The following is a 25749-nucleotide window of genomic DNA, read 5'->3' on the forward strand; positions in this document are numbered from 1 at the left end:
TAAATTATTAAGCCCACCACTGGAGATGATTGTGCTCACTTTACTTACCCTGGTTTTTCTTAGCTTTTCCTTTATTGCGCCGGTTGACCTCAGCATACATTGGGCTGTCCTCTAAAGGAGACAGGACAGCTGTTGGATGAACGGGCAGACAAAGAAATAGACTTTCTTTTTTCTCCTCGGGAATATCTTTAGTCATGCACAACAGTAGTATTTGTTACTATTTGTTGTACTAAAGATCACGTTTCAACTTTTTTTTTTTAATATTACCTGGACCACTTCCTAATGTGACTTCGGAGTAAACTGCCTCATCAGCTGATTCAGGACTTAACTGTCCTATGAGCAGAAAGAAGATTATTTAAAACACTTCTATGTATTTTCATAAGTAAAAATAATAATTAACTTAATCAGCAGGTCAACTGAGTTAGAGTAGCTTTCATAAGTAATATAAAGTTTGTGACATGGGGCTCAAAGGTTCAAAAGATTCACATTTTGAATCATTAATTATTACAGTAAATTATTAAATTAATAACTGCAGATAACTGCAGACTTTACTTACCCTGGTTTTCCTTAGGTTTTCCTTTATTGTGGCGGTTGACCTCAGCATACATCGAACTGTCCTCTAAAAGAGACAGGAGATCTCAGGATACATTTGTGCAGCAGAAATTTGATATACAGCTGTTGCACTGATGGACAGATGTAAAATATAAGACAGATTAATGCTTAAATTATGTATATTTTTTTATAGATACGAATATACCCATTGGGGACTTTGTTAGGTACACCTGATCAACTACATTATGACAAATATCTACACAATCAATAACATGACAGCAGCCCAGTGCATTTAAGCATGTACACCTAGTCAAGATGACCTGCTGAAATGCAAACTGAGCACCAGAAAGGTGAAGATAAAATATTTAGTGAGCTGCAGTTCTCTTTGTGAAAATGCCTTCTTGATGTCAGAGGTCAGAGGAGACTGCTTTGAGCTGAAAGGAAAGCAACAGTAACTCAAATAACCACTTGTTACAATAAAAATAGTCAGAAGAGCATCTCTGAACCCGCAACACATCCAGCCTTGAGGAAGATGGATTACAACAGCAGAAGACCACACTGAGTGCCACTCCTGTCAGCTAAGAACAGGAAACTGGGATCATGCTTCACTCAGGCTCACTAAAATTAGACAAAAGAGGACTGGAAAAACATCACCTGGCCTGATGAGCCTCAGTCCTGCTGTGACATTCAAATGGCAGGGTTAAAAATTTGGCATAAATGTGAAAGCATGGATCCATCCTTATATCAGTTGTTCAGGCTGGTGGTGTAGTGGTGGGGGGTATTTTCTTGGCATGCTTTGTGCCTTTTAGCACCAAACACTACAGCTTCCCTGAGTATTGTTGCTGACCATATCCATCCCTTTATGACCACAGTGTACACATGTTCTGATGGCTGCTTCCAGCAAGATAGCATGCCATGTCACAAAGCTCAGATCATCTCAATCTGGAGTTCACTGTACACAAATGGCCTCCACAGTCACCAGATCTCAGTCCAATAGAGCACCTTTGGCATGTGGTGGTTCACATCAAGGATGTGCTGCCAACAAATCTGCAGCAACTGTGTGATGCTGTCATGTTGATATGAACCAAAATCTCTGTTTCCAGAACCTTGTTGAATCTGTGCTACAAAGTACTAAGGTAGTTTGAAGCTACAGGAGGTCCAACCTGGTACCCGCAAGGTGTACCTAATAAAGTGGAGCTGTTTACATATGTATATGTACAAAAAGAGGTCCAAAACTTAGAAAAAAGAGACCTGAGAGTTCCACAATGGGCTGAAGACAAGGGCAAAGCTGGGAAAATAAAGTCTGTGGCTGGCTCACAGCGTTACCCATTTTGTGCATTGTATTATTGTGACGGCGAAAAAAAAGTGACATTTGATTGTTTTAGCTTGTTTTAATTTTTCTGGGAAATATCTTTAGTTATATATTATAATAACATTTGTTTGTGCATATACAGACATTTCTATCAAGTAACAGCAGCGCGGGCGGAGACATCGAGGAGTTTACGGAAACTGTTGTGGGATTTATTGGGAAAGTTGTTGATGACACTTCACTTAGGAGGACCATCAGGACTTTTCCCAACCAGAAGCCGTGGGTGGATAAATCTGTCTGCGACGCCCTGAGGTCCCGCACCGCCGCCTACAACTCCGGCCTCGCCTCTGGAAACATGGAGGACTACAAGGTTGCATCATACAACGTCCGCAGAGCGGTGAAAGAGGCTAAACATCGCTACGGCCGCAGACTGGAACAGCAACTACAACAGTCTGACTCCAGGGGACTGTGGCAGGGACTACGCACCATCACGGACTACAAAGCACCACACACACCCGGTGAGTGCCGACGCTTCTCTGGCTGATGAACTCAACATCTTCTTTGCGCGCTTCGAGTCGGGAAGCCGACAGCCCGCTGCGCTCCCGGCCGGAGGGGCGGAGACACTCACTGTGACGGAGCGCGACGTGAGGAGGGCGTTTAGACGTGTAAACACCAGGAAAGCGGCTGGACCAGACGGTATTAGTGGACGTGTCCTTAAGACCTGCGCTGACCAGCTGGCACCTGTGTTTACAGTGATATTCAACCTCTCACTGAAACTGTGTGTGATTCCCACCTGCTTTAAAAAGTCCATCATAGTCCCTGTCCCAAAGAAACCACACCCCAGCAGCCCCAATGACTTCAGGCCCATAGCGCTCACCTCTGTGGTGATGAAGTGTTTTGAGAGACTCATCAAGACATTCATCACCTCCTCACTGCCCACCACCCTCGACCCACTACAGTTTGCATACCGGCCAGACAGATCCACAGATGACGCCATATCCTTCCTCCTCCACAAGACCCTTTCACACATAGACACTGGTAAGGGGAACTATGTGAGAGTGCTGTTTGTAGATTACAGCTCAGCATTCAACACCATAGTTCCCTCCAGGCTGGTCTCTAAGCTGCTGGACCTGGGCCTGGGCCCATCCCTGTGCAGGTGGGTTCACAGCTTCCTGACCAGCAGACCACAGGTGGTACGAGTGGGTCACCTCACCTCATCCTCCCTCACCCTCAACACCGGATCCCCCCAAGGCTGTGTGCTCAGCCCTCTGCTGTACTCACTGTACACCCATGACTGCGAGGCCACGTCAGAGTCCAACGTCATCATCAAGTTTGCTGACGACACTGCTGTTGTGGGACTAATCTCTCACAATGAGGAGACAGCCTACAGGAGAGAGGTCTCCCGCCTGGAGAACTGGTGCCAGGAGAACCACCTCCTGCTCAATGTCAGCAAAACGAAGGAACTGATCGTGGACTTCAGCAGGAAGCAGCAGAGGGACTACCATCCACTTGTCATCAGTGGTGCTGAGGTGGAAAGAGTGGACACTTTCAAATACCTGGGAGTGACCATCTCACAGGACTTGTCCTGGACTCATCACATAAACATCACTGTGAAGAAGGCCAGACAGCGTCTCTACCTCCTCAGGCGGCTGAGAGACTTCAAGCTCCCACTCAAGGTGCTCAAAAACTTTTACACCTGCACCATCGAGAGCATCGTGCGTGGGAGCATCACCACCTGGATGGGAAACTGCACCAAGCAGGAATTCATGGCCCTAAAAAGGGTGGTTCGTTCAGCTGAACGGACCATCAGAACCACCCTCCCCAACCTGCAGGACATTTACACCAAGCAGTGCAGGCTGAGGGCCATGAAGATCCTAAAACAGCCCAGCCACCCCGGACACTCTCTCTTCTCCCTGCTCCCATCAGGCCGGCGTTACCGCTGCCTGAGGGCTAAGACTGAAAGGTTGAAGAAGAGTTTTTACCCACAAGCCATCCGTCTGCTCAACTCTGAGCCCTAACTGGACCATTATTGCACAATGTAAATATTATAATTTATAATTTATAATTCCACGTAAAAGTGTGTATAGTGTATAGTATATAGAGTATAGTGTATAGTGTGAATTACTTTTTTATTTTTATTCTTCTTATTTATATGTGTGTGTATATATGGTTGCAGGTACAAAATACATTTCACTGTGCATTGTACTGTGTATAACTGTGCATGTGACGAATAAACACTATCTTAATCTGTCTTAATCTCTTAATCTTAACACTGGAAAATTTGACTTTAAAACTGCACTACTGGCAATTAAAGATCCCATAATTCCCATAAGATTTTTCTTGTGGATGCAATCAACAGGAAACATTTAAAGTTTTAAACAAATGCTTTAAATGTAAAAATAAAGATTAGTGATTAGAGTTTGCTTTGTGCTGAAAGAGAGGACTAAATTTACATGATTATTTTTGTATATAACTGAGAGTGCTTCCTAATCTGACTTCAGTATAAGCTGCTTTGTTATTTGCTGCAGGACTTGATCTTCCTGTTAGTGAAGAGATCATTTAGACACTTATCTCTAATGTTATAGTTCAAAACTATAATGTACTTGTACTTGGGGATGAGGACAACTGATGTGTGATTAAAGCAAACTTTAATGGCAGATTTTACTCACCTTTTTCATTCTTGGCTTTTTCTTTTTTGGGGCGGTTGACCTCAGCATACAGTAGACTGTCCTCTGAAAGAGAGGTCAGATCATTTGTTCAGCAGATACACTGTATGATACAAAGCTGCTGGATGAATAAACAGACTTAGAGGTGAATTTATATATAGGGGTGGCTGTGGCTCAGGAGGTAGAGCAGGTCATTTACTAATTGGAAGCTTGGTGGTTTGATTCCTGGCTGCTCCAGTCTGCACGCCAAAGTATCCTTGGGCAAGATGCTGAACCCCCAGTTGCTCTCTGATGCAACCGTCGGAGTATGAATGTGAACGTTAGATATAAAGCACTCTGAAATAGTGCTTGTGTGGAATTGCAAACATGTTGTATAAAGTGCTTTGAGTGCTCAGCTAGAATGGAAAAGTGCTACAGAAGAACTATTCCATTTACCGCAGATAATATAATATAATATAATATAATATAATATAATATAATATAATATAATATAATATAATATAATATAATATAATATAAATTTAGATATTTAAGTATATCTTTTCATGGGACAACACTGACAAAATGACACTTTGACACAATGAAAAGTATATACTTAAATATATGCAGACATGTGAGGGGTGTACTCACTTTTGTGATACACTGTATATGAACAAAAATCTTTATTTACAACTGGCAAGAAAAAAAAAATCACGTCCCTTCTTGTGTAAAAAAAAAAATTCATAACACTGAGGAAAAAAATTCAATTTAAAATGTAATTCAAAATCTAAGAAGATGACAACAGAACAAAAAAAGAAGAAAAAAAGAGATGGAAAGTAAATACAAATCACACACTGCCTACAATAAAAATATATATATATATACTGTATGTAAAGTAGGGACAAAAAAAAAAAATGCACAAAGGGCGCAGCACCGCAGCACCCTTGTGATATGTACTGGTAGTATGTAATGGCTGAGCAGGATAACTGGTTAATATAATGCAATATAATGATGTGATGACACATTTCAGTACAAACACTTAACAATGCTGTTGAGATCATACCTGCAGCTCCCATCTTCACCTCAGAGTAAATAACACTTTCCGCTAGTTCACGATGCTTCCCTGGTTAGATGATCAAATGATTCCACAAAGAAACAACGAATTTTTTAAAACTATTTGCATTTTTGTATTTTCGTCTACATGAATATATTTTCCATACTCACTCTTTTGTCCAAAGTGTTTAAGCATAATATGAGAGTATGTGACCTCTCGGGATTCATCTATCTCTGAAATGTACATATTTGTAGTCACAGGATTGTAAGCATGCCACATGGAGTCAGCCTCCTGAAAACAAACTGCTGATTCATTTCTAAGTGCTGTGTGCGATTCAAAAGGTATACTGTACCATTTCCAGTGTCTTCCACATATGTGACTAATTCATAGAGGTTAGCATTATCTAAAAAAAAAAAAAAAAAAAAAAAGTAAAGCTCAGAATAATTATTTTAATGCTGTTACACCAAATAAATGTTACATTTTTAAAGATAAATGCAAAGGCAGACAATCTTAAACCATCTTCAGAGTTTACTAAGGAATCTATGAGTCAAACCATGACTTTAAAATATGTTTGTACCTTGGGGCCGTAATGATGTCACAGCATGAGTTGATATGATGCAGAACAACAACAGAAGCAGTAAAAGATACCACCATGTAAAATGTGTAAAATCTGGTGTAATTCTGAGCTTTCAGTCAGTTGACCAACTGAATAATTTTTAGGAAATAGTTCCAGTCTCGTGGACTTTTAAATAATATTCTTTTAAAAGACAGCTGACCAGAGAGTGAACCTAAGAAATGTTAGGACTGATGGAGACTTAATGAAAAATCAAATATTCACTTAAAAAACTGACCAGGATGAAGAGCGTTGTGTTCATGAGTTTCATTCTGGTTGACTCCATGATCTGTGGTGGACTCCTGACTGTATGGCCTAACGTAAACACACACAGCTTAATAGATAAATGGATTGTAAGATTTAAAAAAAAAAAAAAAAAAAGTGAATTTAATACAATAAAGAATGAAAAATAAACCAACCTGATGAAGCTTGAATCTGTTAAAAAAAAAAAAAAAGAATTGTTCTGTTAATGTGATTTGCTTCACTGCTACTTTTTTTTTGTCACAATATCACAATGAGTCTGTGTATTTCAGTAATTAAAGAGTTTGTAGTCTCACCCTTGATCTTTCTACGGCGATACAAGAAGAGCAGGAGAAGAATGAGAGAGACTCCACAAACAAGTCCAAAAATCACCCACACCGGAGATGAAGAGCTGTCAGCTCCTGACAAGGTATAACAAACAACAATTAATTATTAATAAACTTTAAATATATTGGATATTTTCCTTTTCAGTCTGTCATGGTCCAGGGTCCTTTTGACCCTGTGTGTTTTGTTTTGCCTTATTTTGTCTGTTCTGTTCAGGGTTTCTTTTGGTTGTGAGGTTTAGTTGGTTATTTCTAGTTCCCTGTGTTGTCCCAATATTCTGCGTCTTTGTTCCCTCCTCTTACTTCCTGTTTTATTTTGATAGGCGTCTGGTCCTTGTGTATTATGTTCAGTTTGGTTACCCCTTGTCTCGTCAGTGTTATTAGTGTCATCTTTGTTCCAACCTGTTTTCACCTCCCTCATTAGCCCTCCTGTGTATTTAAGTCCTGTGTTTTCTCTGCCTGTTATCATAGCGTTGTCTTATGATTCTCCTGCTGTGTGAATCCTGTTTTTGCCCTTTGGAATTCAAGTTATTTTTTGTTATCCTGAATTTGCAGCTGGTTCTGTCCAGCCCTACCTTCTGTTCTGCACTCGCCAATATAGCAGAGTTTATATTTTACCTCCATCAGGTGTATCCTGCATTGGGGTCCTCTTCCTGCCTGCCATACAGCTGTTCCATGACACAGTCATCAAAATCATTTACAAATATTCATCAAATCTTTGATCCTGCTCACCTTTAACTAACATCCAGCTCTGTGGTGACTCTCTTCCTGAGTATTCACACTTGTAGAAACCTTCATCAGACTTTGACACTGCAGAGATCTTCAGCTCCTCTCGGGTATCATTTTGAATAAGTTTGTCATTGTGGTAGAAAAACACATTGGAAAGTATTTTTTGTGTCCTCAAACTGCAGCTCAGACTAACAGAAGCTCCTTCAGTCACAGGATGAACAGGACTCACCACAATAGGACCATCAGGATCATCTGTGAAACAATCAAACATATTGTTTCAGTCAGATCAGCTGCTGCAGACTTTTAGAAAAAGCTAGAATAGAATAACAAATGATATATATGATATATATACATATATATATATATATGTATATATATATATATAAAAACAGCCTCATCAGCCCCCTCCTCTACATGGATGACATCAAGCTGTATGCGAAGTGTGGAGGATATATGGCTTTACTGATCCACACCACCAGAATGAACAGTAATGATATTGAAATGTCATTCGGACTGGAAAAGTGTAGACGAATGGTAACAAAGACATGAAAAGTAGTCAGAACTGAGGGGATTAACTACCAGAAGGTAACTTGCAGACATTGAAGAAGCCCCTGAGGGTGGCTGAGAACAACAGAGCTAAGTTTCTGTGGGACTGACAGACAAACATGTGATGGCTAACCAACCGGACATCATCATAGGGGTGAACAAACAGTTCTTGTTTTGAACTGATCAGTGATACAAAAACTTAAATTCAAACCTTTCACTAATTCAAATCCTCATTACATTATGAACAAATAAGGAGAAATACATTGCTGTGCAAAAGTCTTGAGCCACCCCACATTTTTTTTCTATTTTGCTGAGAAATATGTGCAGCAATTTATTGAAACATGTTAAAACATACATGGAATTACAGTATATGAGGCAAAAACAGTGTTTGTAGCTTGAAAGTCAGTATTTGATATGACCACCTTTATTCTTCAGCACAGGCTGAAGAATAAAGGCCTCAGAAGAGCTTTCACTTCTGAGGCAGCTTTCTTCTAATTTCTTGAAGTAGTCTTCAGGAATAGTTCTCCAGGCTAGACCTCTTGGATCATCAGGTGAGGATCTTTTACATGTAACTGTTCCCAGAATTAGATCTACTTGTTCTCAGGGTGCTTTCAGTTAATGTGGTCCTGTTCTTTGGAACAGGCTGACCTGAGGTCAGTTACAATGGTGTCTACATTCAAAAATAGGCTCAAAACCTTTTTATTTCCACAGGCTTACAGTTAATAACTGTGTGTGTGTATGTTAATTTGGATTATATTCCTTTGTAAAGTTTTACTGTGTTGTTTTCATTTTCTTAAGGTATTGTAGCCTTACATACGCCATTATTCTGTTTTCTTCTATGTTAAGCACATTGAGTTTATGTGTAATAAAATGTGCTATATAAATAGAATTACCATTGCCATTAGTTGGATGTTGCCTGCCTTTCATTCGTAATTCCATCAATTTTGTCAATATCTCCAACACCACTGGTTGAAATGCAACCCATGACAGAGCTTCCACTGTGTTTTACAGACGGCTGGAGACACTCCCGGTTGTATCTCTCTCCTGATCTCCTCTGTACATCTTGACAATAATCTGAACCAAAAATTTCAAATTTTGATTTATCAGTCCATCAGAGCTGTTGTCACTTATTTTCAGTCCAGTTCTTGTTTAATGTGGCATACCTCAGCCTTTTCTCTCTGTTTCCCTTCCTTAAAAATGGCTTCTTGACAGCCGCATTTCCACTGAGACCACTTCTGATGAGGCTTCAGTGAACAGTAGATGGATCAACTGAAGATCCAGATGCATCCTAGGGCCTGTGTCCTAGATTTTTGCTGGATTTTTTCCTATTTCTTGAGGACATGACTTTCAGATACTGCTCATCTGCTGTAGACAGTATTAAGGCCCGCTACTTCTTTTTTCCTCCACTTGATCAGTTTTATGACAGGCATAAAACTACAGTTTTATTGTCTTATTTTTCATAGATTCAACTAAAGAAATGTGAATAAATGATGTATTTTTTGTGATAAGCTGCTAATACCAAAGTACCTAAAGATACAGTTTAAAATTAGTTATGTGCAGACACAACACTGGTTGATCCCTTGAGTTGGGTGCCTTTTTATGCTTGAATGAGTTTTAGGTCAGTAATAAGTGGCTTAACCAAAGAAAAAAAAAAGAAAAGAAATAATTTCTCTGAAAATGAGCAGGTACAAAGACTTGACTGAAAATGAGTGAAAAAGCAGCCAATGCCAAAAGAAGAAGATCTTCAAAGAGCCTGGAGAACTGTTGCTCAAGACACTTCAAAAAAACTGCAAAAACAAATCTGACTCCTTGGAGCAAAATATAATGAGATGAGGGGTGGCACAAGACTTTACTGTATGTGACTTCTGTTTGTGACAGTGGAAACTTTCTCTGGGACTGTGATGGCGTTGCTGTGATGTTTAGTTGCAGCTACAGATGAGAAGCAGAGATATGCCTTGTTAGCTGTAGAAAAAATGAGTACACATTCAGCGCAATTTGTATCCATCAATGTACCACAAAAAAAAAAAAAAAGAAAAAAGATTAGCCAAGAAGTTTCAGCTTGGTCAAGACCTGAACTTTTTTTTTTGTCAATTCTTCCTTTTTGAAGTACTACATGCTGGCCATTTAGTCCTCACTAAATTAGATTGTCATATTCATTTTATATTCACTCCTGTAGTAGTGAGGTGTGGTTATAGAGTAGTTCAGACAGCAGTGTCAGGAAGAGTGGACAGGCACATTTGCTGATCAGCTTCTTCTGTTTGTGCAGCCACATGAGGCTGTACAGCAAACCTAAGAAACACACTAACCTGAGTTACTGGTTCAAGTGCACTCTGCACAGAGCATGTATTCATTTGTAGAGATGTGTGCATACTGTCATGGTCCTAGATAAAGGACCCAGTGTTTTAAGTTTTGTTTGAACATTCAGAATCTGTTTTGATTCTTAGTTATTTGAGTTCTGTTCTGTCTGATGGTTTTTGTATTTAGTTCCTGTCTCCCTGTGTTCCCACTGTGTGTGTGACTCCCTGATGTTTCTGTCTGGTTTTGTCTGTCTGGTTCAAGTGTCTTAGTTTTTAGTCCTGTCTCAGTATTTAGTCATTCCCTGTTTTACGTTAACTTCAGTCTCATCTGCTTCCTCTGTCTTGTTTGCGTGAGATTCTTTTCAGCTGTTTTCCCTGGTGTGTCCTATATCCTTGATTACGTGTGTGTGTGTTTGTGTATATATTGTCTGCTTTTCCCTTGGTTTCTCATTGCATCCTCGTTGTTGGCATCCTGCCCGTTGTGTGTTCTGTTAGTCTGTTCTGTTCTGTTACTTCAAGTTTAAAGTGAGTTTTGTACTTTGTCCGACTGGCTTCAACCAGTTCTGCCCTGAGTGTTCCCAGCTAAATAAAGCTGATGTTTAAAGTTCAGTCCTGTTATGAGTCCTGCACTGGGGTCCTCAACCTGCCTGCCACAGCTGTACATGACACATACAGTGCAACTGAAATTAAGACTACAGTGGTGTGAAAAAGTGTTTGCCCCCTGCCTCATTTCCTGTTTTTTTGCATGTTTGTCACACTTAAGTCTTTCGGAACATCAAACCAATTTAAACAATAGTCAAGGACAACACAAGTAAACACAAAATGCAAGTTGTAAATGAAGGTGTTTATTAGTAAAGGTGAAAAAAAATCCAAACCATCATGGCCCTGTGTGAAAAAGTGATTGCCCCCTAAACCTAATAACTGGTTGGGCCACCCTTAGCAGCAACAACTGCAACCAAGCGTCTGCGATAACTTGCAATGAGGCTTTTACAGCGTTCTGGAGGAATTTTGGCCCACTCATCTTTGCAGAATTGTCCCAATTCAGTTACATTAGAGGGTTTTCGAGCATGAACGGCCTTTTTAAGGTCATACCACAACATCTCAATAGGATTCAGGTCAGGACTTTGGCTAGGCCACTCCAAAGTCTTCATTTTGTTTTTCTTCAGCCATTCAGTGGTGGACTTGCTGGTGTGTTTAGGATCATTGTCCTGCTGCAGAACCCAAGTACGTTTAAGCTTGAGAACACGAACAGATGGTCTGACATTCTCCCTCAGGATCTCTTGGTAGACAGCAGAATTCATAGTTCCATTTATCACAGCCAGTCTTCCAGGTCCTGACGCAGCAAAACAGCCCCAGACCATCACACTACCACCACCATATTTTACTGTTGGTATAATGTTCTTTTTCTGAAATGCAGTGTTCCTTTTACGCCAGATGTAATGGGACACACACCTTCCAAAGAGTTCCACTTTTGTCTCATCGGTCCACAGAATGTTGTCCCAAAAGTCTTGGGGATCATCAAGATGCGTTTTGGAAAAATTGAGACGAGCTTTAATGTTCCTTTTGCTCAGCAGTGGTTTTCTTCTTGGAACTCTGCCATGCAGGCCATTTTTGCTCAGTCTTTTTCTGATGGTGGAGGCATGAACGCTGACCTTAACTGAGGCAAGTGAGGCCTGCAGTTATTTGGACGTTGTTGTGGGGTCTTTTGTGACCTCTTGGATGAGTCGTCGCTGCGCCCTTGGGGTAATTTTGGGCGGCCGGCCACTCCTGGGAAGGTTCACCACTGTTCCATGTCTTCGCCATTTGTGGATAATGGCTCTCACTGTGGTTCGCTGGATTCCCAAAGCTTTGGAAATGGCTTTATAACCCTTTCCAGACTGATAGATCTCAATTACTTTCTTTCTCAATTGCTCCTGAATTTCTTTGGATCTCGGCATGATGTGTAGCTTTCAAGGATCTTCTGGTGGACCTTACTGTGTCTGGCAGCTCCTATTTAAGTGATGTCTTGATTGGGAACAGGTGTGGCAATAATCAGGCCTAGGTGTGGCTAGGGAAATTGAACTCAGGTGTGAAAAACCACAGTTATAGTATGTTTTAACAAGGGGGGCAATCACTTTTTCACACAGGGCCATGATGGTTTGGATTTTTTTTCACCTTTACTAATAAACACCTTCATTTACAACTTGCATTTTGTGTTTACTTGTGTTGTCCTTGACTATTGTTTAAATTGGTTTGATGTTCCGAAACACTTAAGTGTGACAAACATGCAAAAAAACAGGAAATGAGGCAGGGGGCAAACACTTTTTCACACCACTGCTATTTGCTGCTCTGAAATCTCTGTGCTGAGGAAAACCCACACATAGCAATATCCTTGCTACCACTGCATTTTTCAACATGGCAGTGTTAAGAGTTTATTGCTAAAAAGTAAATGTAAAAAACTCATTTACTGTGGACACTGTGCAAATTTGAGATAAATTGTTTTATGAACAGAAAGAGCATTATGCTGCATACTTAAGCCAACTTAAAAAAAGCATGAAATTAAAAATATTGTTTGCCACAGATGATTACATAACATAGAGGAGAGTATTCATAATGTGATGATTAAAATAAAAGAAAAAAATTTACCCTGTACAGTGATGTTGACTGCACTGCTGAACTCTCCTGATCCAGACTCACACCAGTACACTGCAGTATCTGACTTTAACATGTAACTGATTTTACATGTGGATCCATTCATTCTCCAACAGTCAGAGTTCAGTCGGTCGTCCTCAGTGAACGTCTTCACTCTCCACTCAGCAGAGTTTCCCTCACAGGTCAGTGAGACAGAGTCAGAGGTGAAGTGTTGCACTCTGTCAGGACTCACTGTGAGAGACGCTGCTGAATGAACATCTGGAAACATGCAGGGAGGAGACAAAGCTCAGAGATGTTAGGATTAAAAAAAGCAGGTTATAAATATTCTTCCACTTTGATGTTTCTTTTGTTTCTATTTCTAAGATCAGGGTTAACATTTCAACAGAGTGCAATGTTTTTTTGATTTATTTTATTTATTTATTTTTTGGTTAAACTCAGATTTTTAGCCTGGACAGTTGGAACCCTTTAACTATATTTTATACAAAGTAAGCTACTTTCAGCTGCTCTCTTGCCACAAGATCACCACAGCGGGTAGCTGTTTTGTTTTTCATGTTATCACATTAACTGAAAAGAGAAAACAGAAGGAAACAAGTTCATTTAGTTTGACTTGATCACAGAGAGAAAGAAAAAGATTCGAGTAAATTCTTCTTTTGGAGCACTTGAATGAACACAGACATTTAATTGTGGGTCATCATGGGCATAAGTTTCAATGCAGTGTATCTCACTGTGAATAACAATGATGACATAATATCAGCTTATTGAAAGGACAGAGAGAAAAACTGACCTGCAGACCAGACAAACTTTGGTTCACTGTGATCAGTGTGATACTCTGGGTCTCCTCTTCCAGCTCTACACACATATCCTGCTGTGTGTGTCTGTCCATCAATGATGTAGGAGTCCTGTGCAGTCCCACTGCCATCAGGTAGCAGCTCATAACTGTAGGATTTCTCTGATAGATCAGGAACAGCTTTATACCAGTAGAAGCTCCATCCTGCAGACGGATGTTCAACCTCACAGTTCAGAGTTACTGAGGCTCCAGGACTCAGCCATGATGGAGACACAGTGAGGACAGGACGGGGTCCATCTGTTCAATAAAGATTTTCTTTAGGAACTTTAAGAGTGAGACTATCTAAGCATCTAAAATCTCTCTAATCTCAACATGTACTAACAGAAACACATTTTTACAGCCTGTTTATATTCTCAGGTTAAAGGAGCTTTGACTCTACTTACTGTCAGAAACTGTCAGTGTGACTGAATCACTCCACTCTGTTGTTTTAAGCTGTGAACTTTTCATTCGGCCCTTACAGCGGTAGTTTCCACTGTTGGATGATGAAGCAGATCTAATCCTGTATTCATTTTGATTTTCAGGTTTTGTGTATCTGTTTGTTTCCCATTCATAATCCCACTCAGTGTCTCCTCCATGGATCTCACATCTGACAGTGATCGTCTCTCCTCTGTATATCTCAGTCCAGTTTGGATGCAGAGTCACAACAGCTTTGTTTGAGACTGTTAATGTTCAAGAAAGAACAACAAGAACACATGAATGCTGAAAATATTTAATTTAAGACCAGACATCTGGTGGTAAACACATCATGTTCCTACATCATAAATTAATTAACACTGTGTTAAATGTAAACTCACCGATTGTTTCAATCCTGACTGACTGACTGTACTCTGTGTAGTAAACTGGGTCTCCTCTTCCTCCTCTGCACCTGTAGAGTCCTTCCTGTGAGACTCTGATTTGTCCATTTGAGAGGAAAACTGCATCTTGTGTGGTCAGAGGTTCAGAGTGTTTCTCATCTCTGTACCAGTAGTATTTCCATCCTGATGATGATGATGATGATGATGATGATGATGGGTTCACAGAGCAGGTCAGGGTCACTCTGCCCCCTACTGGAACAGCTGTGTTATCAGTTCTCAGTTCAGCCTTTGGTTTAGCTGCAGTTCAGTTTAGAACAAGAACAGTACAAGTAAATGAATCAGACTGTGGTGACTCGGCTGCAAGGGAGGGGTGGTGCAGTGGGTGCAGTGGGTTCAGGGGCAGTGCCAAAGGAGGCTGGCTGGCATCATCTAATTATTCCTCTCCTATTTCACACAGTAGCTGGAAAGAAGGTGTGTGTGGATGAGAGGAACTACAGCTGACAGCAAGGAAGTCTGAGCAACATTGGTGTGTGCTGGAAAGCAGGTTTGTGAAGCTGCTGAGCCAAAAAGAATAAAATCCTGGGTGTGAACTGCAATAAGTATGTTGGGCATCCACAGCAGCCGTAACATTACAGAGACCAATTTAAAGAAATGAATGGAAATATGTGAATAACAATATCACCAAACTCTGATGTTGAATCTACAACAAACTGTATACTACTAGTACTACTATATCACTGATCTGCACAATGTATTTAGTTTATAGTTATTATACGAAACATTTAATAATTTATTAATAATTCAAAGGCTATAACAAAATCAAATGACTGAATAAACAGACTAATATAGCACGACATCCAGAGGGTTCTGTTTGTTTTGTTTTTTTAAAAAACGTGCTAACAACAAACTAAATGTATCATAATACATTGTTGAAAATTATAAAACTCCACATGTGCAGCCACATAAGGAAGACATTATTTCACATTTCAAACTCAGAAGAGCGATCAGTGGATCAGAGAGGTCATCTTTCTTAGTCGATATGATGAAGCAGCTGAAACTTATTGTGAAGCATTTCATCTTATAGTTTTGTTCTATCATGGATGATTTTTTTCTTAATTAAATAAAACAGATAATGTTGATGAAATGAATTAAATTCAACTTACATGATACAGTCAGTCTGATGGTATCACTCCACCATGTTAACAAATAGTTCCTTCTGCCCCTGCATCTGTATCCTCCACTGTCAGACTCAGCAGCTCTGCTGATTCTGTATTCATTGGATGTTGGAGGTGTGTTTAACTTGGCTGGAATCCATTCATACGTCCACTGAGTTCCTCCCTGAATCTCACATCTGACAGTGACTGTCTCACCGCTGAATATCTGAGTCCAGGATGGCTGCAGGATCACAGTGGGCTTAATGGGAACTGTTCACATAAAAATATCCAGTTAGGAGACAAATAGAAACATAACATAAAAATTCTGCTATTTATAAAATGAGAGCAGAGTGACTGCAAAAACAACAACAACAACAATAATAATAATAATAATAAATTGGCAGACTGAACATCACACATATACAGACAAAATCACAACATTACAATATACTTTGATTTAAATTATTTCAACTTCAGAATAAAGTATCTAGTAAAATGTTCCAGTATTTACTTTAATCCATTTTCTTTTCTCTGGAGTCCATAAATTACACACTTTTCATGAGTTGGAATAATTCTCCTTTAACCTCAAAAAGACATTAATAGCTGAGTTTGACATGAGCAAGTATAACAACAAGAGGAGAAAATATCTGAAAACTTTCCCAACAAAGATTTGTTAAAAGTTCAGTTTTTACTTGGATCCCTCCATGAAGAGAGACTGCAGCAGGATTACTGGGATGTGAGGTCTGAATATGAACTATAATTCATTTGCAGTTGTTGAAGTTGTATAATGAGAAATGACAGTTTGGGGGATATTTCCTATTTTCATTGTCCTGCTTGTGTTAATGCAAATGTATGTATGACTTGTTGTATTGCATATCTTGTGTGAGTTAATTCTTAAATGTCTGCTTAAACAATGTGCAAACTTTCTCTGTGTTATTGTTAATTTGAACTAAAATGTGCAACACAGTTCAGCCTGAAGCTAACACTTGCTCCATCATCCAACTTGTACAATAGAAATTAAGCAACTGCCTTCAAAATAAACATTGGCCACCAAAAGCACTGTATTGAACTGCAGTGTCCTTTTTGTGGTTAATGCTTAAATGTTTCTTTCTACATTTAAAAACTACATGAAAGATTTAATTTGGGAACTTGGAGAGTTCATCCTCCAAATCACACAATTTTAAAGAAAGGGAATCCACAACAAAATTAAATGGATTCTTCCATTTGCCCATGTGTCCACATTAAGTTTCTGACAGACAAATAATCAGCACAGATCACATAAGTTGATCTGCCTCTGGGGAGAAATGTAACACTAAACTCACGCGTTTCCTCCACAGTGACTTCATTGCTGTCCTCAGAGGAGAAAGCTGGATCTCCTCTCCGTCCTCTGCAGTGGTACAGACCTCCTTGTGAGACTCTAATATCTCTCTTTGCTTCATTTCCTCTCATGGGTTGAAGCTGATAAAAGACTGAATCACTTCTGAACCAGTCAAACTTCCAGCCAGCAGAGCCCTCCACAGAGCAGCTCAGGGTCACGCTGCCCCCTGCTGGTATGATTGAGCTTAGTGCTGTCAGTGTGGCTCTGGGTTTACCTGCTGTTGAGTTTCGAGCAGAAGTAAAACATTAGTGTCACTTGCTTCAGGAACAAAGCTGTTACAGCATCGGTCACTAAACATTTTTGTAGTCATTTAGCTTTGATAAAAAGTGACCCTGCATGTAACAGATCAGAGAGATTGACTGCAAAACTACAGACTCCCTCTGATTCATTAGTCACTTACTGAGAGAAAAATCATTTTTAGATGTGCTGTCCTCTCTGCACAGTCTTTAAATTTAAAGTACTTTCACAGTAACAGTAACACTAAATGGTGTCTTTTATTCCAGCTGGAATAACAGTTGTAAAAAAACTGTTTCATACTGACACCGGGACAGATTTACTCACATGAAACTCTCAGTTCGAAGGGATGACTCCACTCTGTAAAGAGATAGTCACTGCTACCCCGACAGCTGTAGGCTCCTCTGTGGGACCCTGAAACTCTGCTGATCCTGTATTCTCTGGATGTTGGAGGGCTGATTGTGTTGGGTGCTCTCCATTCATATTTCCACACCTTTCCTTCACCTCCTTCAATCTCACATCTGAGGCTGATTTTCTCACCAGTGAATATCTGAGACCAGCTGGGATGCAGAGTCACAGCAGACAAAACTGTTCCCAACAAACACACAAAAAACACACACAAAGGAAAAACCTTCATAGTTATCAAGTCTTACTTTGATGTTTGATCATCAATGTGTGTTTTATTTCACAACAAAACTTAACACTCACCTTGTTCCTTAATCATAACTGTATCACTGTCCTCAGAGAAGAAAGCTGGATCTCCTCTCCCTCCTCTGCAGTGGTACAGACCTCCTTGTGAGACTCTAATATCTCTGTTTGCTTCATTTCCTCTCATGAGCTGAGCTTCAGAAGAGACTGAATCACGTCTGAACCAGTCAAACTTCCAGCCAGCAGAGCCCTCCACAGAGCAGATCAGGGTCACGCTGCCCCCTGCTGGTATGACCTTTGACCTTTGTGCTGTCAGTGTGGTTCTGGGTTTACCTGCTGTAGAGGTTATAAAAGTAAGAAGTTCAAATATAATTTGCTTCAGGAAGGATTATTTTAGTAGTAATAATCAAACTTTAAACATTTACTGAGTAATTTAGTTGCTGGCATCAAAAAGAAAACTTCCTGCATATATGACACACTAGACTGTCTTAAAAACAAACTACAGCAGATTCATTAATCACTAAAAGATTTGATTTTGTTTTGTGTCATGAAGTTGCTTTTCAGTCAATTTGCTACCAAACACTGTTCCTGACAGACACAATGAAGATAAAGTTGTAACAAAATAATTTTTTTGATTAAATAAAACAGATAATGTTGATGAAATTTGTCCAACTTACCTGATACAGTCAGTGTGATGGTATCACTCCACCATGTTAACAAATAGTCCCTTCTGCCCCTGCATCTGTATCCTCCACTGTCAGACTCAGCAGCTCTGCTGATTCTGTATTCATTGGATGTTGGAGGTGTGTTTAACTTGGCTGGACTCCATTCATACATCCACTGAGTTCCTCCCTGAATCTCACATCTGACAGTGACTGTCTCACCGCTGAATATCTGAGTCCAGGATGGCTGCAGGATCACAGTGGGCTTAATGGGAACTGTTCACATAAAAATATCCAGTTAGGAGAAAAATAAAATAATTGACAACTTCTGCCACTGAAGAGCAGAGAGACTGCAAAAAAAAAATTAAACAGCTGATTCAAGAACATAAACTGTTTTTCTGACTGAACATCAGCACATATATACAGACACAATCACAATATCATATAAACAACTTCACTTTTAAACATTTCACTTTGAAGGATTTTTTTTGTTTTGTTTTTAGCAAAATGTTGTAGTATGTACTTTGTCCAGTTTTTAGCTTGTATCTATATTTTATAAATTAGTGGCTTCATAGTGTCATGGTTAACACTTCCACCTTACAGACAAACCCAGCCTCAGATGGGCACAAGCTGGTATACTCTCTATACTCAACAGCAGCCACAGATGAGGATCTTATTGCCCCGCAGCAGTGATTAACCTGCATTCTGTCCAACTGGACCGTCTGCTGCTGACCCATATGCTACAGCTCCATAATCAAGACTAGATCTCATTAAAGCTTCACATAAATTTTAATGCTCTCCATTGCGCTTCCAGCAGACATCTAATTATATTTAAAATCTTTTCTGTTTTTCCTCAACTTTATTACCATGCTGTACTCGTGGAAGATTTGAATCCAAGTGCATGTCCAAAAATTGTAATGAATCCACTCTTTCTACCTTTTCCCCAAACAGATGGATGAAACAATCTTTGTGTTTTCTAGTAAAATGCACCATTTTGGTTTTCTCTACAGAGAACTGAAATCCCTGTGTTGTTGCTCTTATCTGTATTTGCTTAACTGCGTCTGACAGTCTGCAGATTTCTTCCTCTCTTCAAATGGTAAAATTTGATTTTCCAGTGTGGTTTCTTGATCTTGATGCCATGATGTTGTGTTTGAAGGAATTCTTGGTCAATTCTTGGTCTTTATAAAATAACAAAGTTTATTACAAAAAAGACAATGTCAAAACAGACTTCTCTCGAGACGTCTGGGAGAGGAAAGGCAATTGATCCAAACTCCCCAAACAAAAAAACTTTCAACCTTATATATGCTTTAATATCTGGTACACATGCTGCCACACAGACTGGTTTAGACCAGTTTTCTTGGGGGGGTCAGAGAATCCTCAATTTTACAACTTTCCTTTTTTGGTCCAGATAAAAATAGGAGATGAGCTCCCAAACCTGAGAAGACCTCTTGCTGGAATTTTCCTGTATGTTTAGGAGACAACATAAATGCAGTTTCACATAGGCATTTCAGACACTACACCTATATCCCCTGAATTTTGTTCAAAGATATCTTCAAATAAAGCAAAATAAATACAAAGGAATTAAGTTGCATGTAAATATCATGGTCCTGGGTTGTGTGCCCAGTGTTTTGTGTTTAGTTTTTTTAGTCTAGGTTCTGTTTTCACTGAGTTTTCAATTATGTTCTCAGTTTGTTTTGGTTTTGTTTATTCATCTTAGTTCCTCTCTTTATTAGTTATTGCTATTTACACATTGATTCCTAGTTGCCTTTGTTCCTGTCTCCCCTGCATGTCTGTGTTCTAGTGGCTGTTCTGTCCCTCTGTCATGTCTCTGGTCTGATGTGTTTTGTGTTATTTCCTGTGCAGTGTGTCAAGTCTGCATTTCTGTCTTGGTCTAGTTGTTTCCTGTTTTACTTTGACAGTCCCTTGTCCTAGGTGCTTTGTTTTTAGTTTTGCTTCCCCTTGTCTCTCTGTGTAATTAGTTTCATCTGTGCCCTTCACCTGTTGCCTGTTCCCTAATTATTCCTCTGTATTTATGGTCTCAGTTTTCCCCTCATCTCTTTTCACATCATTTATGTCTCTTTGGCTGTGTTCTGCTCCCCAGCTCTCTGTATCCCTAGTGTTTCTAGTTCAGCTCCCAGTTTAAGTTTATTTGTCAGTTTGTTCTTTTACCTTGGTTCATTTGCCACTTATGTTCTGCCCTTGGTGGTTCTAGGGGCGGGGCCACAGGGGCATTGGCCCCATCTGAAATCTGATTGGCCCCCTGAAGTGCCCCTGTCCTGTCACTCATCTGTCCTTTGTCCGAGAGCGAGGATCAAATTGTAGGTGGATGCAATTCCATGCCAAAACACCAGTAGCGCTAATGAGCCAAATAGGAATGCTCAGCGTGAATAAAGCTTACAGAAGAAAAAGAAGATTTGACCGATCTCCCGGAGACAGCTTTTTAACCGACAACTGATGCCTGTCTACATTTTGAGGAGTTTGTTGGTAATGATAAGTCATAAATCCCTTTTTACTCACAGCTTTCACATCGTGTAAGTCTGACAAACATTAAATTAAGAAGCAAAGTTTGTTAAGAGTAATGTTAACTGAGGCCCTATTTGGACATGAATGTTAGCACTAATTCATGTAATACTTATTCATGTACTTCTTTGTAATTTGCATTTGTGTGTTAACATTAACTATAATATTTGGCAGTGATAGAGAAGAATATGAAAAGAAAGGGTCAGTCTCAGGCGGGAATTCAGCAGTTTTTGAGCAGAGTGAGTCTGCCAGCTGAAAATGAGCAGGGTGAGAGGAGGGAGAGAGCAGCAGGACACAGCAGACCAGAGGCTGGTCAAGAGCAGAGCACCTCCAGCCCCTTTTCATCAGGTCAGAAATCATTTAGGGAGAGCAACAACAGTTAATGCTGTAATGTATGAAATGTCTGATATTGTTATTTAGTGAAATGGCACATAAGTTCACTGAATTCTTACATCTCATGGTGATAAGATTTACCATAACTTTAATGTAATGGCTTTAATTTTTATTGGTCCATATATCACCACATCTACCACAAATACTTGGCCCCTCTGAGTAAGGGGCCATCAAGGGGCCTTATACTGTGGCCTCTTGATGGCCACAGTATAAGGCAGAACCACCACTGGTTCTGCCTCAATAAATGCTCACTTTTCATTATTCATACCTGCCATCTCCTGAGTGTTGCATCTGGGTCCTAACCACCATACAAGCCACACGGTCAGCTCACGCACCGTGACCGTAAAAAATAAAATACTGAATGAAAAGCTGTAGGTGTTAACCTTTTACTTTAAGCATATTCCAATAGGTATGAGTCTTACCTAAACTTATCTTTCATTAAAAATTATTTCTGTCATTGTAGGATATCATCACTTACAATCGAATTTCTTGGCATATCCCACAGACATTGTAGAATCTGAATTTTTTCCCCCCCCTAAAAGATCAGCAACTCCATGTCCTCCACTGGATTTCTTACTTGTCCGAAGGTTTTTAGTCCTGTTTTCATATCAACTTTAATGTCCAGACTTTTCTTGTTTTATTACCTGACTCACAATGTAGTGATGGGTCGGTCGCGAACGATCCGGCTCTAAGAGCCGGCTCTTTGAAGTGAACGATGGGAGCTGGCTCCCGATAGTGAGCTGGCTCCCGATAGTGAGCCGTTTCTTTTTTCTTTTCGTTCGTTTCCTTTTTTTTTTTTTTTTTTTTTTTTTTTTTTTTTTTGTGGAAGCCGCACGTGATTGGTTAAGATGAATGGTAGCATATGATCATCTACACTGAGCTGGGGGGCAGGGTCCAAGCACACACTGCGCAGTGAGTAAACAAACACCAGAGAGGGAGGGGCTCCTGCGCTCTGAGACAGGAAAGAGCCAGATGAAGTTGCTTTACATAGAGGCTACACGCGGGAACAGTGAGGAAAATGAGTGATGGAAAGCGTAGCAAAGACTGGACACATTTTAACCTTATACCTCCAAACATGTTGAACAGAAACAGCGTACTTCAAAAGTGCCGGCGTTTGCGGACTTCCGGCAACAAATACCTTAATACCACTATGTTAGAATAGATAAACGTTTAACTGTTTTTCTATGTATCACAATGTGTTCATCATAAACATGCACATGACCATCAGATTGTAAGCACAAAACATACTCTCATACACCTGGACCCTCCAGGTGAGGAAAGCAGGTAACGCCTGTTTCCTGACGTCACACACACATACACACACCCCCCACGCACCCACGTGATGCTAAAATAAAAGCGCCAGCAGAAAGAAGGAAGTCAGACTCTCTTTCAGAGGCACGTGAGTGTTAGCTGACTGAGACTCTCCCTGCAGGTAAAAGGACCAACTACGGGTTTCTGTGTCTTTCTTTATTTAACGGTGGTCCTTCGAGAGCCGGGCGGGCAGTGAGGAGGTTTTTCCAACGACTACGGAGCGACGCCGGCAGACTGTCCGGACAGCCAGCTGCAATAGAGGCTCTGCACAAAAGACCTGGGGCATGACGTTTGTCGCCAGGCCCGGCTTCATAGGTTTCTCCGCGGTCGCTGGGAACGCTTTCCTCGAGACCCGATCCACCAACGTGAAGACGACAGAAACCAGGTAGGACAAATCGTAGACTACTGAGTCGGACCGGGTCCGATTGCCATTATAACTTTAAGGGAAAGTTGGCTTTTCAGGGAAAACTGTAGTATACGTCCTCCGAACCGGGTTCGTGAGGTAACCGGCCGTTGTAACTTTCAGGGAAAGTTCGCTGTTCAGGGAAAAGCGCCCTCAGAACAGGGTTCACGAGGGGCACCGGCCGAAGTAACTTTCAGGGAAAGTTAGCTTTTCAGGGAAAAACAAATAAAGTATAAAACGGTACCGTAGGTGTTCTCGCCGAAAGGAGAAAGTAAACTGGTAACTCCCGCCCAACGGAGAAATTTTAATTTGGCCTTAATTTGGAATTTTGGTGTTCTCGCCGTAAACAAAGATTTAAAATAGGCGCCATAAATACCCATATGTGTGTGTGAAAGTGAGTGACTGAGAGTGAAAGCCGCCATTGAAGTGGAAGCAGCAGCATGAAGAAAATCTAACGGTTTTCAACTTCATGGTCTGTTGGAGTACACAGTGAAGGGCGGATTTGGGTTTAGGTCTCAATAAAGACACGTGGTCTGTACGAGACAAAGCAAAGGCTGATTGTACGTCGGGAACAATGGGTAAGTCCTCGTTGAAATACGAGGCCGCCGCATTAGAGGGCGATGTAAAATTTATGGAATGGGATAAACAAGGGTCAACTCAATATATAAATAAATGGAAGAAAAAATATGGGTTTAAGGGGAAGTTGGTAGTGACAGAATGTGAAAACTTAGTAACACAGCTGCAACAAAAAGCGGCATTTTGCAAGAAGGCGCAGTTGGAACTGCAGTGTGCAAAGTTGTGGCTGTTACAGGCTAAACGCAGACAGGAACAGCAGAAGGCAAAAGCCACAGCGTTAAAACCACCCACACACGTGCATGCAGCTGTAATAAAGGCAGATGAGGAAACTCACATTGTATGTAGATCCCAGCAAGACCGTAGAGGGCCTGACCCTGTGGCACCCGGAGCCACGCCATGTTTAGAGGGGGGAGGAGCTAACGGCGTAAAACAAGCCGCTCCATGTTTAGAGGGGGGAGGAGCTAACGGGGTAAAACAAGCCGCGCCATGTTTATAGGGGGGAGGAGCTAACGGGGTAAAACAAGCCGCGCCATGTTTAGAGGGGGGAGGGGCTAGTGTATGGAGAGAAAATTGACTCAAAATATCCGTGTGTCTGTAATGCAGGATTTGTGCGTGACTCAAATATCTGTGTGTCTGTAATGCAGGATTTGTGCGTGACTTGCTGGATTTGTAATTTTTTGTAATACACGAATCACCTGATACACACGCACAAAACTAAAGTTACGCACGAATTACCTGATACACACGCACAAAACTAAAGTTACACACGAATCACCTGATACACACGCACAAAACGGCGGTTACGAGTGCACAAAGTTTTTGAGACACATTTCACGCTCGGAAAACAGCCAGTCAAACTCTGAGAGGCACAACGGAAGAGTAGGCGACTGTTATGGCAGGGAATCACGGTGGTCTACCCTCAGAAGTAATTTAAAGTTAAAATCTGCACACTTTGCTATCCGATTATAATGAGTATTTTTAGAGATTGCGTTTTATGTGTCAAGTAGTTTGATACATTTCTCCATGCATTTCTCTGTTAGCTAGAACTCATCTTTATGTGAGCTAAGCTACTTTAGCTGTTGGTAGCTAAGACAGTACATTTCAGATCTATGAAAGCTAACTCTAAATTTATCTCCAGGCTCAGATGTTTTATAATGCCTCTCAGAGTTTGACTGGCTGTTTTCCGAGCCAGAGAAGCATTGCACCACCTAGTGGTCGTTTCTTTTAACCAAATAATTACATTTGTACAGCTCACAAATGCATATGTAAATAGTATTAGAATATTAAAAAATAGATGTAGGTGTATGTGTTATAACTAAAGGGTGCTGAGGTATCCCATCTTCCACAGAAAATCGTCTTTTCCACTTCGGCACAAGTATAGAGTGAAATAAGTTCAGCGGGAAAAAAACACTAGACCCTGAACAAAACTCAGATGACCCAGCTTTGTACTAGCATTAAACGCACCAAGTTACGCACGAATCTGGGAGCTCACCAGAAGCGTGAAATGTGTCTCAAAAACTTTGTATACTCGTAACCGCCGTTTTGTGCGTGTGTATCAGGTGATTCGTGTGTAACTTTAGTTTTGTGCGTGTGTATCAGGTGATTCGTGTATTACAAAAAATTACAAATTTAGCAAGTCACGCACAAATCCTGCATTACAGACACACAGATATTTGAGTCACGCACAAATCCTGCATTACAGACACATTTTGAGTCAATTTTCTCTCCATACTAGTGGGACAAAACAACATGAGACCCAAGCAAGGGAAGGCTTAACAGCTGTTTCTCCCGCAGCTTTTTCTCCCATTGCGAGCCGCACCAGAAATGGGGAACTTAAAACACTGGCGCACATAGATGTGCATGCCACAC

The 25749-nt window shown here is 40.5% G+C and overlaps 2 protein-coding genes and 1 long non-coding RNA gene across 3 annotated transcripts in view; all 3 read right to left on the minus strand.

Annotated features, from left to right (window-relative positions):
- Positions 1 to 289: 289 nt before the first annotated feature.
- LOC115796967 (uncharacterized) lies at positions 290 to 4672 on the minus strand. Its single transcript, XR_004021374.1, has 3 exons — positions 4531 to 4672; positions 557 to 619; positions 290 to 333 (listed from the first exon to the last, which is right to left on the minus strand). It is a non-coding gene; the product is annotated as an uncharacterized LOC115796967 (long non-coding RNA).
- Positions 4673 to 6394: 1722 nt separating this feature from the next.
- Positions 6395 to 17204, minus strand: LOC115797057 (putative high affinity immunoglobulin gamma Fc receptor IC). Its single transcript, XM_030753537.1, is given in 6 exon segments — positions 6395 to 6488; positions 6593 to 6608; positions 6731 to 6874; positions 14602 to 14898; positions 15765 to 16025; positions 17078 to 17204. Coding segments are annotated over 6 exon segments (939 nt in total).
- A 482-nt stretch (positions 17205 to 17686) lies between these two features.
- LOC115797058 (high affinity immunoglobulin gamma Fc receptor I-like) overlaps positions 17687 to 25749 on the minus strand; it is a 60374-nt gene continuing 52311 nt past the window's right edge. The window contains exons 2-4 of the mRNA XM_030753538.1: positions 18693 to 18953; positions 18076 to 18348; positions 17687 to 17955 (exon numbers count right to left, since the gene is read on the minus strand). Of these exons, the coding sequence (XP_030609398.1) occupies positions 17687 to 17955; positions 18076 to 18348; positions 18693 to 18953 (803 nt within the window). The remainder of the gene's footprint in view (positions 17956 to 18075; positions 18349 to 18692; positions 18954 to 25749) is intronic.

The sequence above is a fragment of the Archocentrus centrarchus genome, chromosome 18 (genome assembly GCF_007364275.1).
Source record: "Archocentrus centrarchus isolate MPI-CPG fArcCen1 chromosome 18, fArcCen1, whole genome shotgun sequence".
NCBI classification, from domain to species: Eukaryota; Metazoa; Chordata; class Actinopteri; order Cichliformes; family Cichlidae; genus Archocentrus; species Archocentrus centrarchus.